Source organism: Callithrix jacchus, chromosome 1 (genome assembly GCF_049354715.1).
Source record: "Callithrix jacchus isolate 240 chromosome 1, calJac240_pri, whole genome shotgun sequence".
Lineage (NCBI taxonomy): Eukaryota > Metazoa > Chordata > Mammalia > Primates > Cebidae > Callithrix > Callithrix jacchus.
In genome coordinates, this window is record NC_133502.1 from 142,220,847 (window position 1) to 142,235,646 (window position 14,800).

Genomic DNA, 14,800 nt, shown 5'->3' on the forward strand with positions numbered 1-14,800 from the left:
CAGAAACCTTTAAAAGGTGATTTTTGAACTGTTTCCTTCCTTCAATTATCTGGTGCCTCAAGTCTTGACTTCTCACTCTAGGGCCTATAAAATTCACTACAATGATAATCTAGATGTCTAATCTACCCTGGGTTCTCTTGTTTGTTAAATGAATAGTTTATTAAATGTAGAGAGTATACTTAGTGTCAGTGAGTAAGGGGTTCAAGGCACCCAAACTAAATCCAACCACAAGATGAGATAGGATTCCAGAGAGACCGGGTCTGACTCTGGGACATTAAGGGAGTTTAGGAATATAGCTGGAAGAAGACTGGACTCTGTAGGTGTCCTATTGCTTTAGTGAGGCCTGGAAGCCTAAGTAGGCCCTTCTCCTGTGCTTGGTTTACTGCTATCTATGCCAGTGGCTCATATAAGAGTGATATGACTTCTGCCATTCCAGTAGACTTGAGCCCTGGGACCTCAGTGAGCTTTGCCTTATGTCCTATTCACTGAGGAGACAAGTATCACTCATTTCAGCAGCCTGTTTGTTGCCCTGGCTGATCAGGGCATTGATTTAGATGTCAGCCTGGCTGTCACCAGATGGTGAGTGTGACTTACACTGCTCTGGGCTTGTGCTCTACTGATCGCTGCTCCAATTACAGGCAATCTCCCATCTTTTCCAGGATCTAACTTGTTTCCTATCTCTTTTTAAAGATTCCAGATGATGGTGACCCCTCTCTACCTCAGTGGCTCCCAGAAGGGTAAGTAATTCCCTGCAAGGTTTCTGTGGATTTTATTCAGTCTCTCTTGACACTTTTACCTTTTTCCCTAGGAAGCAGGGGAGACAGCTTCATAAGCGGCATCCTGGGGAAGGAAAAGGTTCCCTTATAGGCTGGTTGGTTCTCTGGTGCAGAGGAGAGAACTCTGCTAACTGATTCCTCAGAGGCAGAAGAGGGAACTTTGCAGAATAGTTTGCCTGGGGCATGGGAGGGAGCTTTGGGGCCTTCTCACCCTTGCCTCTATAATTTCTCGTTCATCCTTTCAAAGTGGTGATATACTCTTTAAGTAGAACAAAGGAAATTAGAAATATATCTGCATTTGGAAACATTTTCTTTCCATTTCATTTGTTCTTTAATTTTTGTGGGTACATAGTAGGTGTGTCTATGGGTTAAATTAGATATTTTGATACAGGCATACAATGTGTAATACTCACATCAGGGTAAATGGGGTATCTATCACTTCAAGCAGTTATCCTTTCTTTGTGTTACAGTCCATTTATACTCTTTCAGTTATTTAAAAATGTGCAATACATTATTGTTGACTGTAGTCAACCTGTTGTGCTGTCAGATACCAGATCTTACTCATGCTATCCATTCCATTGTTGATGGTGTGGCTGATTAAGTTACTCCCTAGGCTTGGTCCTACTCCAGCTGTTGTGAGTCATCTACTTGTTCCATTTCACTCTAGTCAGGACATAAGTAGCATCCCTTTCTGAGCTCTGTATGTTCTGTCTGTGCTTCTTATTTGGGAGTTTCAGACCCATGTGATTGTGCCAGTCATTTTAAGCTGCTCAACTGTAGCCTGTCTTAAGAACTGACTGTTCTTAAAAGAGAAGAGAGTTTAAGTGCCTTCCCATCCCCCACTCCTTCCACAAATACTACCAATTGGTTCTCTGAACCTTCCTTTTTTCCCTTTCCTACAACGGCTTCTGACATCAGAATTCTCAGTAGTTACCATGGCTAGGGAAGAAGAAAGATCAGGTAGATAATCTACTACGTTTTCACATGCTCCTTTCCCTTGAAATTTGTTGTCTTTCTTTTAAAAAGAATTTTTTTTAACGTTTTTTTAAGGTTCAGGGTTACATGTGCAGGTTTGTTATATAGTTAAACTCATGTCACGGGGGTTTGTTATACAGATTATTTCATCACCCAAGTACTAAACTTAGTACGCAATAGTTGTTTTTTCTGCTCCTCTCCCTCTTCCTACCCTTCACCCTCAAGTAGGCCTGTGTCTGTTGTTACCCTCTTTGTATCCATGTGTTCTCACCATTTAGCTCCCACTTATAAGAGAGAACATGCAGTATTTGGTTTTCTGTTTCTGCATTAGTTTGCTAAGAATAGTGGCCTCCAGCTTTAGCCATGTTCCTGCAGAGGACATGATCTCGTTCTTTTTTGTGGCTGCATAGTATTCTGTGGTGTATATGTACCACATTTTCTTCATCCAGTCTGCCATTGGTGGGTATGTAGGTTGATTCCATATCTTTGCTATTGCGAATAGTGCTGCAGTGAACATATTCGTGCATGTGTCTCTATGGTAGAACACTTTATATTCCTTTGGGTATATACCTAGTAATGGGATAGCTGAGTCAAATGGTGGTTCTGTTTTTAGTGAAATTGCCACACTGTTCTCCACATAGTTGAACTAATTTACATTCCTACCAACAGTGTATAAGTGTTCTCTTTTCTCTGAAGCTTTGTCAGCATCTGTTGTTTTTTGAATTTCTCTTCTTTTAATCAAGAGTTAATCATTGAATGAACTGCCCCCTTCTTCTTTCATTGAAATATCATTTATGTTTAAAAAAAAAAAAAAAAAAAACTTCTTGGCTTAAGAGATACATATTATAGTTTCTAGAATTAGCTACAAAGTTGTGGCACCAGTTGCTTCTTCAATGATCTTTAGTTTTTTTCCTTCTGATAATTATAAAATACATACATGTTAATGGAATATATCCAGACTATTTTTAAATGGAGCCATGCAGTAGTTTTCTAAATAATTCCCTATTGTCTTTCTTCCTTTTCTTTCATCTTAGTCCTTAGAAGCTGTCCTAAGTATAGAACTTCCCTTAGTATGGTAATTTCATTAAAAACACAGCCTACTGCCTGTGTTTGGGGAGCTAAGTTTATTAGAAATCAGCATATTGAGTGGCCTGTTTCAACTCCTGGACTCGACCCAATTTTTGGTTCCATTCTTTGCCTAGATAGCTAGAAGTACCTACTTTGTCTGTTGGGATATTTCTGCCTTTAGACCAGCTGTAATATACAGCCCAGCTACCCAACGTTCCCAACCTCTTTGTTCTCGTTAAAACAAAGTATATGAATTCTTTTCATTAAGGCCAGAGAGATTTTTATGAAGTGACACTAAGGCCCAAAGTGAAGAAGGAATTCTGGGAGAAGACATAGTACATTAATAGAAGAATTGAAGTTAAAATGTAGATTATCTCAGTGTAATTTCTTTTGGGTACGTTTTCTGTTCTTAATGCATATTATTATAAAAGAACAATAAAATTAATCAGTATAGAAAAGGCATAAAACTTTTAGAAATGTCCAGCTGCTCTCGATGTAGTTGTTCCCCAGGCTTTGTTGATGTGTCCATAGCGCTAGGCCACACTCACAGAGTCCCTTTGCTGTTTCCTTTCTAAATGGTGTTAGTTTGTTTTTTCTTCCCTTAAGAGGTCTTTTGGAAGTCTCTCATCCCACCCCACCTGCTTCCACTTGATTATGAGGGCTCCTTTCCCTATGGAGAAGGCTTTTCTTTGGGATACCTAGGCAAATAGAACTGGTGACTCTGTTACTCTTGGATGGAGACGGGATCCTTCTACTGCCATTGCCTGGTAGTCTTACTTAGACTCTTCCTCTAGAGCCATTCCTGTGGGCTCTGTTCTAGCACAGGCTGGGAAAGACTTAACTTTGGAGAGCAGTGTCTTTGCCCTGAGTGTGGGGAGAAGCCCTCTTGAGTGCCAATTTCTACCTTGCCTTATGGAGCACAAAAGGGCCTTCAGATAATGAAGTGCCTTGAACTGTCACTGTGGGATAAAAGAGCCTCAGTCCTTAGCTAAAACTGTAAGAGACACCAAGGGGTACTGTGAGAACAGATTCTATTGCTTGCTCTTCCAGGGCTTTATTTCCCTGACTTTCTGTCTTCCTGTGCGTCTCAAAGACACATGGTAGAGGTCAGTTCATCTTCCTCTAGGGAGAGGGAGAACAAGGTGAGTGGAACACTGAACCCACCAGTAACTCAAATCAGGACTGAAGATTCTGACATATTTTCTTCTCTTCGCAGGCCAGCTGGAGGGCTCTATGGCATTGACAGCATGCCAGATTTACGCAGAAAGAAGCCACTGCCGCTTGTCAGTGATCTGGTGAGTGAAGACTCTTGTGCAGGTGTAGGCAGTAGCCTTGGGGTATCCCCCATTGGGCCTTCTGAGACTTAGCAGTGGCTTCACAGGGACTGTGTTCTACCTCACTAGCTACTCAGAGTCCTGAATTTATTAGCTCAAGCTCCTACCTGGAATATTTTTAGCTTGGGGGCGCTCCCAAAGCTAGGATTTTGTGTCTTTCTATAGGCATCTAGCTCATATAGGTATCTCTACAGCCTTCTTTGATGACCCGTAATGGAAACTCCCTCCAGCCCTTGACGTAGTAGATCATTGAGCTTGGTATGGGATGAACATTACTGGAGCTGATGCCTTCTTGGAAGTCAAGCAAAAGTCTCTCCTCAAAACATAGGTTTTCTAAACTATCTGTAACCTAGTGTCAGGCATTGAGAGACAATGATAAAAATGTGTGGAATGGAATTGAAACAGGCTTAAGAGTTAAAGCTGATCCCAGGGCCTCCAGGATGACCAGAAGCCCCATTCTGGGTCATACCTTCTGAGCCACGATCAGCTCAAGCAATTTTCTGTAGCCTTGTGAGTAGTTGGGGGTTAAATGAGGTCCAGGCTTTCTCAGAGCTCTAAAGCCAGAAATAAGGTATAAGGGTTTGGTAAAACAGGAACCCTTTTCCCTTATTACCATTTTCTGTTCCTATTTTCTCTCTATTCTATCTGTTGTTTTTCTTATATACTCCTTTTCCCTCTTCCCCATTTCCTGCTCCATAGGTTTCTCCCTCCTTAGTTGGCTGAATGAAAGTATCATCTGCCATTTTCTCTTCATCATTTTTCTTCCCTTCCATTTATCTTATCATTTGTTCATCATCTTTCTCTTTCTTTTCTTTTCCTTTTTTTTTTTAAATAAAGACGGAGTCCCACTGTGTTGCCCAGGCTGGTCTCAAACTCCTGAGCTTAAGTGATCCTCCGCCTCAGCTTCCCAAAGTGCTGGGATTATAGGCATGAACCATTATTCCAGACCCCTCCTTTCTAATGTACCCCTTCTTCCACCAGCTCTTCATCTAGCCAGTTGAAGATAAATTCTGATGCCATCTCTTCTTTAATACCATTTTCCTTTCCTCAATTGTCTCTCCTCTTTTTTCTCTTCCTCTTCTTCCTACTTTTTTTCTCATCCTTTCTCACTGCATGCCCACCAGCAAGTATCTAGTTTATTTCTTGCTTTCCCTCTCTGTTTTTTGCCCTTACCTATCTTTGGCTTTATGGCATAATACTCCTTAGAGTAGGTGCTCTAGGCTTTGAGTCCTGGCCAGCGGTCTGGGTTGGAGACAGTTTTTAGGGGACAGAAGCAGAGTGGGTTGGGAAATGCTCCCAGCTTTGGACTATAGGGAAGAACCTCTCAGTTGCCTCTGAAAGTTTTCATGCCCTTGTGAGGCTTTAACATCATGTTGTTCTTTTTCTGCTGTCCTCTACACAGGCTATGGTGAGTGTTTCCAAAGCCCTTTCCCATCCTCTTTAAAAGTCCACATCCCAAATCACTTGGGCCCTTCCCAGCTGTTCCTCCTGTGTAGGCTGATGTTATGTTTTCTGTCTTTTCAGTGTTCTCTGCCTTTAGATAACCATGTGCCTCTCTAGAGGCTGCCCCTAAAGCTTGGCCTTGGCAGACACATGGGGCCCCTCTATGCAAGAGAGTGGCTAGCAAGGCAGCCCCAGCTCTCAGACTTAACTCCTTCTCCTTAATTTGACTGAGGATTCAATGCCCCTTTCACTTGCCAAGTGCCCTGCTTGTAGGCCTCCTGGCCTCTGCAGCCACCCAGGGATTATGTGGGCTTGGGGAGGTACCAAGGGATAGAGTTTAGCATGGAATCATTTTTCTCAATAATGACACTTGAATATGACTCTGGACAGAGTTGCATGTGTCTCTTATTCTTAATTACTTGTTTCCTACTGTAGTTCTAAGATTTTCATTTTCCTTTGCCTTCCCATAAACGAGTTTCTGTGGGATAGGACACCTAAGAAGAATGATGGAAAAAGAAACTCTTTGGATGATAGATATCCTGAAGAAAGTGCTATTCTAACATAGTTAGGGTAGCCCCCTGAGGGCCTTGGGTTTCGCATCTTAACCTGGGACACTTGTTACCTGTTAGGGCAGTTGCTGTGAGTGACAATAAAAATAGAAAGTACTGTAGTAAGCTATAGTCAAGTGGCTTTTATCACTGAAGCTCCCTCCCCAGAGCTTTGCCAGCCCTTGGTGGTGGTCAGGGCTAACAGCAGATCCTCCCTCACAGTCACTGGTCCAGTCCCGGAAGGCAGGAATCACTTCTGCAATGGCTACACGCACTTCTCTTAAGGACGAAGAGCTGGTAAGTGACCCATGTGCTTTGGTAAGTCCACTGGCCTCAGGACTATGATCATCTCTATAGCCATCCTATTTAATAATTGGGAATTCAAAAGTGCTGGGCATACAATGCTGATAAAAAAGATAGATAGTATCAGGTGTTAGTTTTCCACACTGGGAAAGACAAGAGAGTCTAGATCAGAGGGTAAGCCGAGGTCTCATATTGAAGGGTGTGACCACTGAACTCAAGGGTTTTATGAAGGGCCTAGTACCTTCTGTTTCCTTAGAAAGTATGAATACTGGAACAAGGCTCAGATCCAACATCAGGTCCAACCTGTTTTGGACAACCAGGAGCACACTATATTTGGGCCTCATTCTGTAATTCTGGGCCAGGATAGAGCATCTTCTCCATTGCCAGAGGAAACACAAAATCAAGGTCCTAATTGTCCTTGAACCGAGAACCTGCAGGGTCTCGGTTCTCTCCCTGCAGAATCCAGAAGTCATGGGGGACAGGCATGGTGGCTCATGCTTGTGATCCCAGCACTTTGGGAGGCCAAGGCAGGTGGGTCATTTGAGGTCTGGAGTTCAAGACAAGCCTGGCCAACATGGTGAAACCTCATCTCTACTAAAAATACAAAACTTAGCTGGACGTGGTGGTGCACACCTATAATCCCAGCTGCTTAGGAGGCTGAGGCAGGAGAATTGTTTGAATCTGGGAGGTGGAGGTTGCAGTGAGCAGAGATCATGACACTGCACTCCAGCCTGGGCAACAGAGCAAGACTCTGTCTCTGGAGGGGAAAAAGTCATGGGATGGGGTATGTGTCTTTCAGAAATCCCATGTGTATAAGAAAACCCTGCAGGCCTTAATCTACCCCATTTCGTGCACCACTCCTCACAACTTTGAGGTCTGGACAGCCACTACCCCAACCTACTGCTATGAGTGTGAAGGTCTGCTCTGGGGCATTGCCCGGCAGGGCATGCGCTGCAGCGAGTGTGGAGTCAAGTGCCATGAGAAGTGCCAGGACCTGCTCAATGCTGACTGCCTGCAGCGTGAGTACCCTGCGGGGTGAGGGGTGGGAGGTGGGGCAGCAGGGGCTCTCCAAAATAATCTGCAGCAAAGAGCTGGGATGGCTGAACCAATCATTCCCCAAGTTCACCTAATTTTGAAACCTTATCCTTTTCAGAAAAGGTATGGTCCTGAATTAAGGGACAATGCCTTTCCAAATAATAGGTCTTACACTATCTTCTTCTAGCACCTTTAGGAAAAGTTCTTTGAGCTTTCTGTGGCCTTCTGGTGTAGCTAGAATCTTTTCTAGGATTCAGTCGATCCCAGAGACTGAGGTTTGTAGTGTATACACCACAGAGACCTTATTGTCCAAATGACAAAAGCATGTTTAATCAGGATCTGATACTAATGAAAGGAAATAAACAGAGTTTTGTGGGGTTCCAGGCCCCAAAGAGGAGCCTATTGAAGCCTAGAGTCTAGGACTCAGAGAAGGCGGCATTCATTGCTTGCTTTTAGACAATAGCGCCAGGAATAGAATTGTCAAATGGATCTGGCAGAGGTCCAGAAGGAGAGTTTGCCAGACCCCTATGGCCTTGGCTAAATATATGACTTGTCCTGCCATGATGGAGAGGGGAGAATAGGAGCAGGAAAAGTTATAAGTTCCTGTCAGAGAAAATGAATTAGGGCTCAAAGTTCATATCTCCTTGCTCCCCTCCTGCTGGGCTTGCACTCATGTGGCTGGACCCCAGGAAAAGCAGGGGTGGAAGAAGTGGGAAATTATTTTCCTGCCCTCCAGACCTCCCAGGTATTATCCACAAGCCAAGCTGTAGCAATAAAATCTTTAAGGATTGTGCTAGGGAAAGGGAAGTTTACCTTTAGACCCTCAAGCACTTCATTATCCCAAGGACAGCTATGACATATAAACGGGGACCAGGGAGAAGCCTAGAGAAATTATTTATGGAAAATGTCCTTTGAAGAGCCTCAGATTGAGACCAATGGCATGGCTAAGTTAGACATGAAGAGACAGGTAAGACAGAGTCAGCAGAAGAGATAGGTTTCTGAAAAGACTGCCTGAAGACAAATGCTAGTAATGACTTGGCCAGAGCAAATCATGAAGGGGTGGCAAGCACAGGTGCCAGAGGGCCCTTGCTTTAATTGCTGAGAACTGGCAACCAGGTTGGCTGCATAGGCTGGTTGCTTAAAAGTGCTGCTCTGTAGCCAGGATACCTAGCTTCTCAACAGTCTTTCAGAGGTCTCAGTCCAGGGAAGTAGTGCTTTGTATGAGGTATGCTAAATGGCAAGAGTAGGATGCAGCCCAGATAATCTTCCATTTATCAGAGAATGTCTTTTGCCTAAGGCTTCTGTGATGCACAGGGTGGAATGAAATGCCCTTCTATGGGCCTCCCTGGACATAAAACCTGTTTCCTATACTCCCAGGGTTAGGACACAGATGTTGGCCTTTATTTTTTACTCAACTTTTTAGAGTAAAGCCCTAAGCCTTTGGGAACTAGAGAGAGAGAGGCAAGATCCAGTCTACAGTACCAGTAAAGGAAGAATGGCACTCCACCTGCTCCTCTGACAAGCCTGGTTGGTGAAATGTACTGGAGTCTGTGTTCTGTCATGATCTTTTGACAGCAGGAAAAGCCTGCTAGCCTGTGAGAAAGCTAGCTGGGGCCATGGCTGGTAAAGATAGCTTTTGGCCCTGTCAGGGTAATAACGTTGGTTATAATAATAATAGTGACCATTTATTGCATACCTGCTAACTGCCAGGCCCTGGGCTAGAGGCTTTATATATCCTATGTAAAATAATGCTTATTAGAGAGGTAAGCACTATTATCTCCTCTTAGAAGAAGCCAAGTTCACCAAGCTAGGAAGGGTGGAACCAGGATTTGAACTCTAGTCTATCTGACCCAAAAGACTATACTTTCCTCACCATACCACACTAGTTTCTGAGATTAAAGGCACTGGAGCCATAGGACAGAAGCTAACTGTGTGCCATGACAAATTCTGGGGTTTGAATCATGCTTGGCAGTTGGATGAGATTGGTGGTGCTGTTGTGCCCATCCATCACCCCTCTGTGATAACTGAGACACCCTTTGTGATATTTTGACCTTAGAGTTGAAGAGTTAGCAAAAAATTTCAAGATATATCTAGAGAGAATATTATAATGAACCCCTTAACAATTATCAAGATTTTGCTACCTTCTGAATTGCATTTTAAAATTCCTCTGACCAGGCAGCAGGCCCCATAATGTTAACATTTCCCAGAGATATCCCAGTCCCCCTTAGTTTCTCCACAGCCCTGCAGCCTCTCCCAGGCCCCATTCCTCAGCTCGATTCTTGGTCTGGTAGGTGATGGGTTGTTTAATACTAATTTCTGTTCCTGGCCACCCTTCAGGGGCTGCAGAAAAGAGCTGTAAACATGGAGCTGAGGACCGGACCCAGAACATTATCATGGCCATGAAGGACCGCATGAAGATCCGAGAGCGAAATAAGCCAGAGATCTTTGAAGTTATCCGGGATGTCTTCACAGTGAACAAAAGTGCCCATGTGCAGCAAATGAAAACAGTGAAGCAGAGTGTACTGGATGGTACCTCCAAATGGTCGGCCAAGATTACCATTACTGGTGAGCAGGCCAGAGTCTGAGAGGACAGGAAGGCCTGGGCTATGGGGAGGAGACTGGGGAAGAAGCATCCTGAGCACAAGGGAACAAGGAATTGGGGAAAAAGAAAAAGGAAATCACTGTGAAGGAAAGGCCTCATTATTCAACACTCCTCCCTACCTAGACCTTTGTGCCAGGAGAGGCAAGACTGCTATCTGCAAACAACATGAACCATAATACAAGGATTTGCTAACAACCTAATGCTGTAGACTTGGCTAACAGTTTGATATTATAAGAGGTGGAGGGAGGGGGAAGGGGAAGGACAGGGGCCAGGGAGTAGTTAACCAGTGGTTTAATAACTGGGTAGGGCTGAAGCGTGTATATATCAGAGGGTATAAGGACCAATGTAGAGATAAGTTGTCAGTTAGGGCTTGGGTAGGGAGATGGGATGCTTAGGCTTTGAGGGAAAGGCTAGTGACTCAGGACAAAGAATAAATATGAAGGAATGGGATTACGGTTTCTGTGCAAGTTGCATAGAGCATATGAGTAGTGCTGTTGAGGGCTTCTGACTTAATCTGAAACCTCCTATGTATGCTTGGGTTGCAGTGGTGTGTGCCCAAGGCCTACAAGCGAAAGACAAAACAGGATCCAGTGACCCATATGTGACTGTGCAAGTTGGCAAAACAAAGAAGCGTACCAAGACCATTTTTGGAAACTTGAATCCTGTTTGGGAGGAAAAGTTCCATTTGTAAGTCACAGAGAGCTTTGTCTTACCTGGAACTGTGTGTATTGGGGGAGCAGTATCGCATCCTGTCATTCTGGGCTTGAGCTTGAAGATTGGGCAAAGGCAGGGGAAAAAAGCCATTTCTCTCATGCTTCACTTAGGCATCAGCCATTCTTTTTCTGGTTTTCTTCTTGTGACCTGTTGTATCAGGGTTACTGTGCCCATGCTCTGTCTTCACCAGGGCTATTAAAGGGGCCTTAGGGCACTCCATCCTGCTTTTTCTAGCTCTAGGAAGATCTTACTACTTTACTGCCCTGTGACAGAACCAGGGACTGACTGCCTTATTGTACCTCCTGCCATTGCCTAGGATGGTATAGTAGGGTTAGGCTTTCATAAGGAAGGCTCTTAAAAGGAGTCGGGAGAGAGTATCCTTGTCCTAAAACTGGGTAATTTTGGCTTGAAGGTGGGAATGTGGGTTTTGAAGAAGTTGCTGTTTCCCATAAAGGAAGCGTTTCTTCCTGCCTAGCTTCCACCCTCATTTATTTTTTTCATTATCTTACTTTCTTATAAACTATTTCTTATGACAGTAAAGGATGGTTATTGAAAAATGGCAAACTAATGTCTGGAGAATCCACATGCTTTGTCATTCCCCAATAAGGCTTAGGGTCAGGATTTTGGATCTGAATCTGCCAAACAGGCTGGCTATGTAGAGGCCTCCTTCTGTTGGCTCCTCCAAAGATTCAAGTAGAAAAGGATTAGGGCCGGCACTGTGGCTCACATCTGTAATCCCAGCACTTCAGGAGGTCGAGGTGGGTGGATCACCTGAGGTCAGGAGTTCCAGACCAGCCTGGCCAACATGGCAAAACCCCGTCTCTACTAAAAATACAAAAATGAGCTAGCCATGGTGGTAGGAGCCTGTAGTTCCAGCTTACTTGGGATACTGAGGCAAGAGAATCCCCTGAACCTGGGAGATGGACGTTGTAGTGTGCCGAGATCATGCCACTGCACTCCAGCCTGGCAACAAAGCAAGATTCCGTCTCAACAAAGAAAGAAAGGAAGGAAAGGAGGGAGGGAGGGAGGGAAGAAGGAAGGGAAGAAGGGATTAGGCTGGGCCCAGTGGCTCATGCCTGGCTCATGCCTGTAATCCCAGCACTTTGGGAGGCTGAGGTGGGCGGATCATGAGGTCAAGAGATCGAAACCATCCTGGCCAACATGGTGAAACCCTGTCTCTACTAAAAATACAAAAAAATAGCCGGGTGTGGTAGTACTTGCCTGTAGTCGCAGCTACTCGGGAGGCTGAGGCAAGAGAATTGCTTGAAACCAGAAAACGGAAGTTGCAGTGAGCTGGGATCATGCCACTGCACTCCAGCCTGGCGATAGAGCAAGACTCTATCTCAAAAAAGAAAAGAAAGAAAGAGAGAGAGAGAGAGAAAGAAAGAAAAAGAAAGAAAGAAAGAAAGAAAGAAAGAAAGAAAGAAAGAAAGAAAGAAAGAGAGATTAGGATATAGTAAAATTAATCTCTAATCCAGAGATAATATTAATAGCTACTGGGAGAAGCAGCTGTTTCTTTGAGAATCTGAATAGTTCTGCTTGAATTCTTCTTATGAGTAATTTAAAATGAACTGGCTCTTGGCCATTATTGCCCACTTTTAGTAAACTATTAAGTTCATACTCTGTACAAGACACTATACATGATGTCTAAAAATGAATAGGACAATCCGTGGCTTCAAGAAGCTCATCATTTATTTGTCTATTACCTTCTCATAGAGTGGTAGTTATATTGAAATATTTTAAAGGAATGTGGAAAGATATCATAAGAACATAGGGAAAGGAACAGCAAATTTTGCCAGTTACTACTTTTGGGTGAAAACAGAACCCAGAAAGCAACTGTTGGAGAGGAGAGCATAAGACAAGACCTGGGGAAATTCCTTTCTCCAAAGCAACCCTGTTAGAAGAGATGACAATTCAATGGGATATGATAGGATAATATAGAAGCTCACCAAGCACATAGTTAGGCAGATGGGAGAGTTAGATAGAAAGCTGAACAGATATAACCATATGGGCCTACTGTGAACATGTCTAGCACCTTTTCTGACTTTGTGCCTTGGGCTCTGAGGATGCTGCTAGCAGTTGCTTCCTGGAGCTCCGTGGCATATCTAGCTATTTTCCTCTTGGTGTCACTGATACAGCTAGCTGTACAGGAAGTCAGAACTGACCTTAATTACTCTTCCCTCTACCCCTTGCCCTTTGTTCTTGGACAATAAGAACCATATAGTGGTAGATAAAGCCACCCAGGCCAAGGAATGAAGAGTCGTTTGCTGGGATAGCCCACCTTGCTTGGAACTTCAGTACTGCTGTCCTCTGACTTCTCCTGTTAAAGGGTCTTAAGTGCAGTTGACAGAGCTTTTGGGAGGGAATAGGAAGTAACAGGAATCGGCTCTGTCTGCCCCTAACAGAGCCTGCCTAATTCTCTCACAGTGAGTGCCACAACTCCTCTGACCGCATTAAGGTGCGTGTGTGGGATGAGGATGATGACATCAAGTCAAGAGTAAAGCAACGCCTAAAGCGCGAGTCCGATGATTTCCTAGGCCAAACCATCATCGAGGTTCGGACGCTAAGTGGCGAGATGGATGTCTGGTACAACTTGGGTGAGGAAACTGGACCCGAGAAAGTTGCTGAGAAGGGAGAGCTTGAAGGGGACCTGGGAATAGTCCTTCTACTAAAATCACCATCTGTCCCAAAGTATATCTCTATACAGAGCCTGTCTCACCTGCAAAGAACTGACTGTGGGGAGGGATGGGGGACAGGAGTTGCAGTGGCTGCGACTCACTCTGGCTGAACATTCTCTAGGTTTCAGAAGATCCTTTAATCTTCATACTAGTGCCTTTGTTCTCCCTGCACACTCCTGTTCTCCCACCCAGCTAGTTCCAGGGTACTTGTGGAATATGTGGTCACTGGAGTGATTCACCCTATTTTCTGAGTCCTTGGGTTGGCCCCTTCTTTTCCTTGGATTAAGCCAGAATGAGACTGTCTATGCTGTCTAGTTGCACTGGTGTCAATCTCCAGTCTTCTTTCCTTCCTAGAGAAGAGGACAGACAAATCAGCCGTCTCAGGGGCTATCCGACTACAAATCAGTGTGGAGATCAAGGGGGAGGAGAAAGTAGCCCCGTACCACGTGCAGTATACATGTCTCCATGAGGTGAGCCAGCCCTTGGTAGGTGGGGGATCAGAAAGCAGTGCTGAGAGAGGCCTTTGGCCATAAGTAGGATTGTTAGATGGTTGGGGATCTGAGGCCGAGTTTAAATTTCGTCCTTGACTCTCTCTGCTACTCTGGAGAGCCCAAGTGGCTGAACCCAGATTGCATTCTCTTCCACTAATGTGAGAACAGCCTACTGGGCCACAGGAGGAACTAAGCAGTGACTGGAAGGATGGAATTTCTGTGGAACCCTATTCACACTCTCCTGGGCCTTACCACCAAGTTTGTTTTTGTTTTTCATATGTATTTAACCCATTCCCTTTCTCTGATCTGTCTCCTGCAGAATCTTTTCCATTACCTCACAGACATTCAGGGCAGTGGGGGAGTCCGCATCCCTGAAGCTCGAGGAGATGATGCCTGGAAGGTGTACTTTGATGAGACTGCCCAAGAAATTGTGGATGAATTTGCCATGCGTTATGGCATCGAGTCCATATATCAGGCCATGACGTGAGTCTCTGCTGGGGCTCTGGGAAGTAGCCACTAGTTGTTGGGGTGGCTAACAAAGGCACACTGATATGATGGGCAGGTCCTTAGTGGGTAGCATGCAGTGATTCTTTTACTTTCCTCTCTGAGCTGTGTGAGATGGGTCTATGCCCCATGGGAATGTTTTTGTCAGTAATTCATGGAAAAAGGTATTTCTGTCTGCCTCAGAGTTGAGGGAACTCTGCAGGGAAAAAGGCATGCTAGAGTATGCAAGGACAAACCTGTCTAGACATCACAGGCCTTAGCAGACAGGGTATGTGTGTTCATGTACACATATTAGACTGGCCTGGGGAGTCAAAGAGGACAAGAAACTG

General features: G+C 44.5%; 1 protein-coding gene across 31 annotated transcripts in view; it reads left to right on the forward strand.

Annotated features, from left to right (window-relative positions):
* Window positions 1-14,800, forward strand: part of UNC13B (unc-13 homolog B) — a 230,410-nt gene that overhangs the window by 191,118 nt on the left and 24,492 nt on the right. For all 31 annotated transcript variants that reach the window (XM_078371391.1, XM_078371379.1, XM_078371324.1 and 28 more), the window contains 9 exons: window positions 691-737; window positions 4,036-4,114; window positions 6,367-6,441; window positions 7,247-7,466; window positions 9,820-10,047; window positions 10,630-10,771; window positions 13,226-13,395; window positions 13,831-13,946; window positions 14,287-14,450. In XM_078371391.1, coding sequence (XP_078227517.1) covers window positions 691-737; window positions 4,036-4,114; window positions 6,367-6,441; window positions 7,247-7,466; window positions 9,820-10,047; window positions 10,630-10,771; window positions 13,226-13,395; window positions 13,831-13,946; window positions 14,287-14,450 — 1,241 coding nt within the window. The remainder of the gene's footprint in view (window positions 1-690; window positions 738-4,035; window positions 4,115-6,366; window positions 6,442-7,246; window positions 7,467-9,819; window positions 10,048-10,629; window positions 10,772-13,225; window positions 13,396-13,830; window positions 13,947-14,286; window positions 14,451-14,800) is intronic.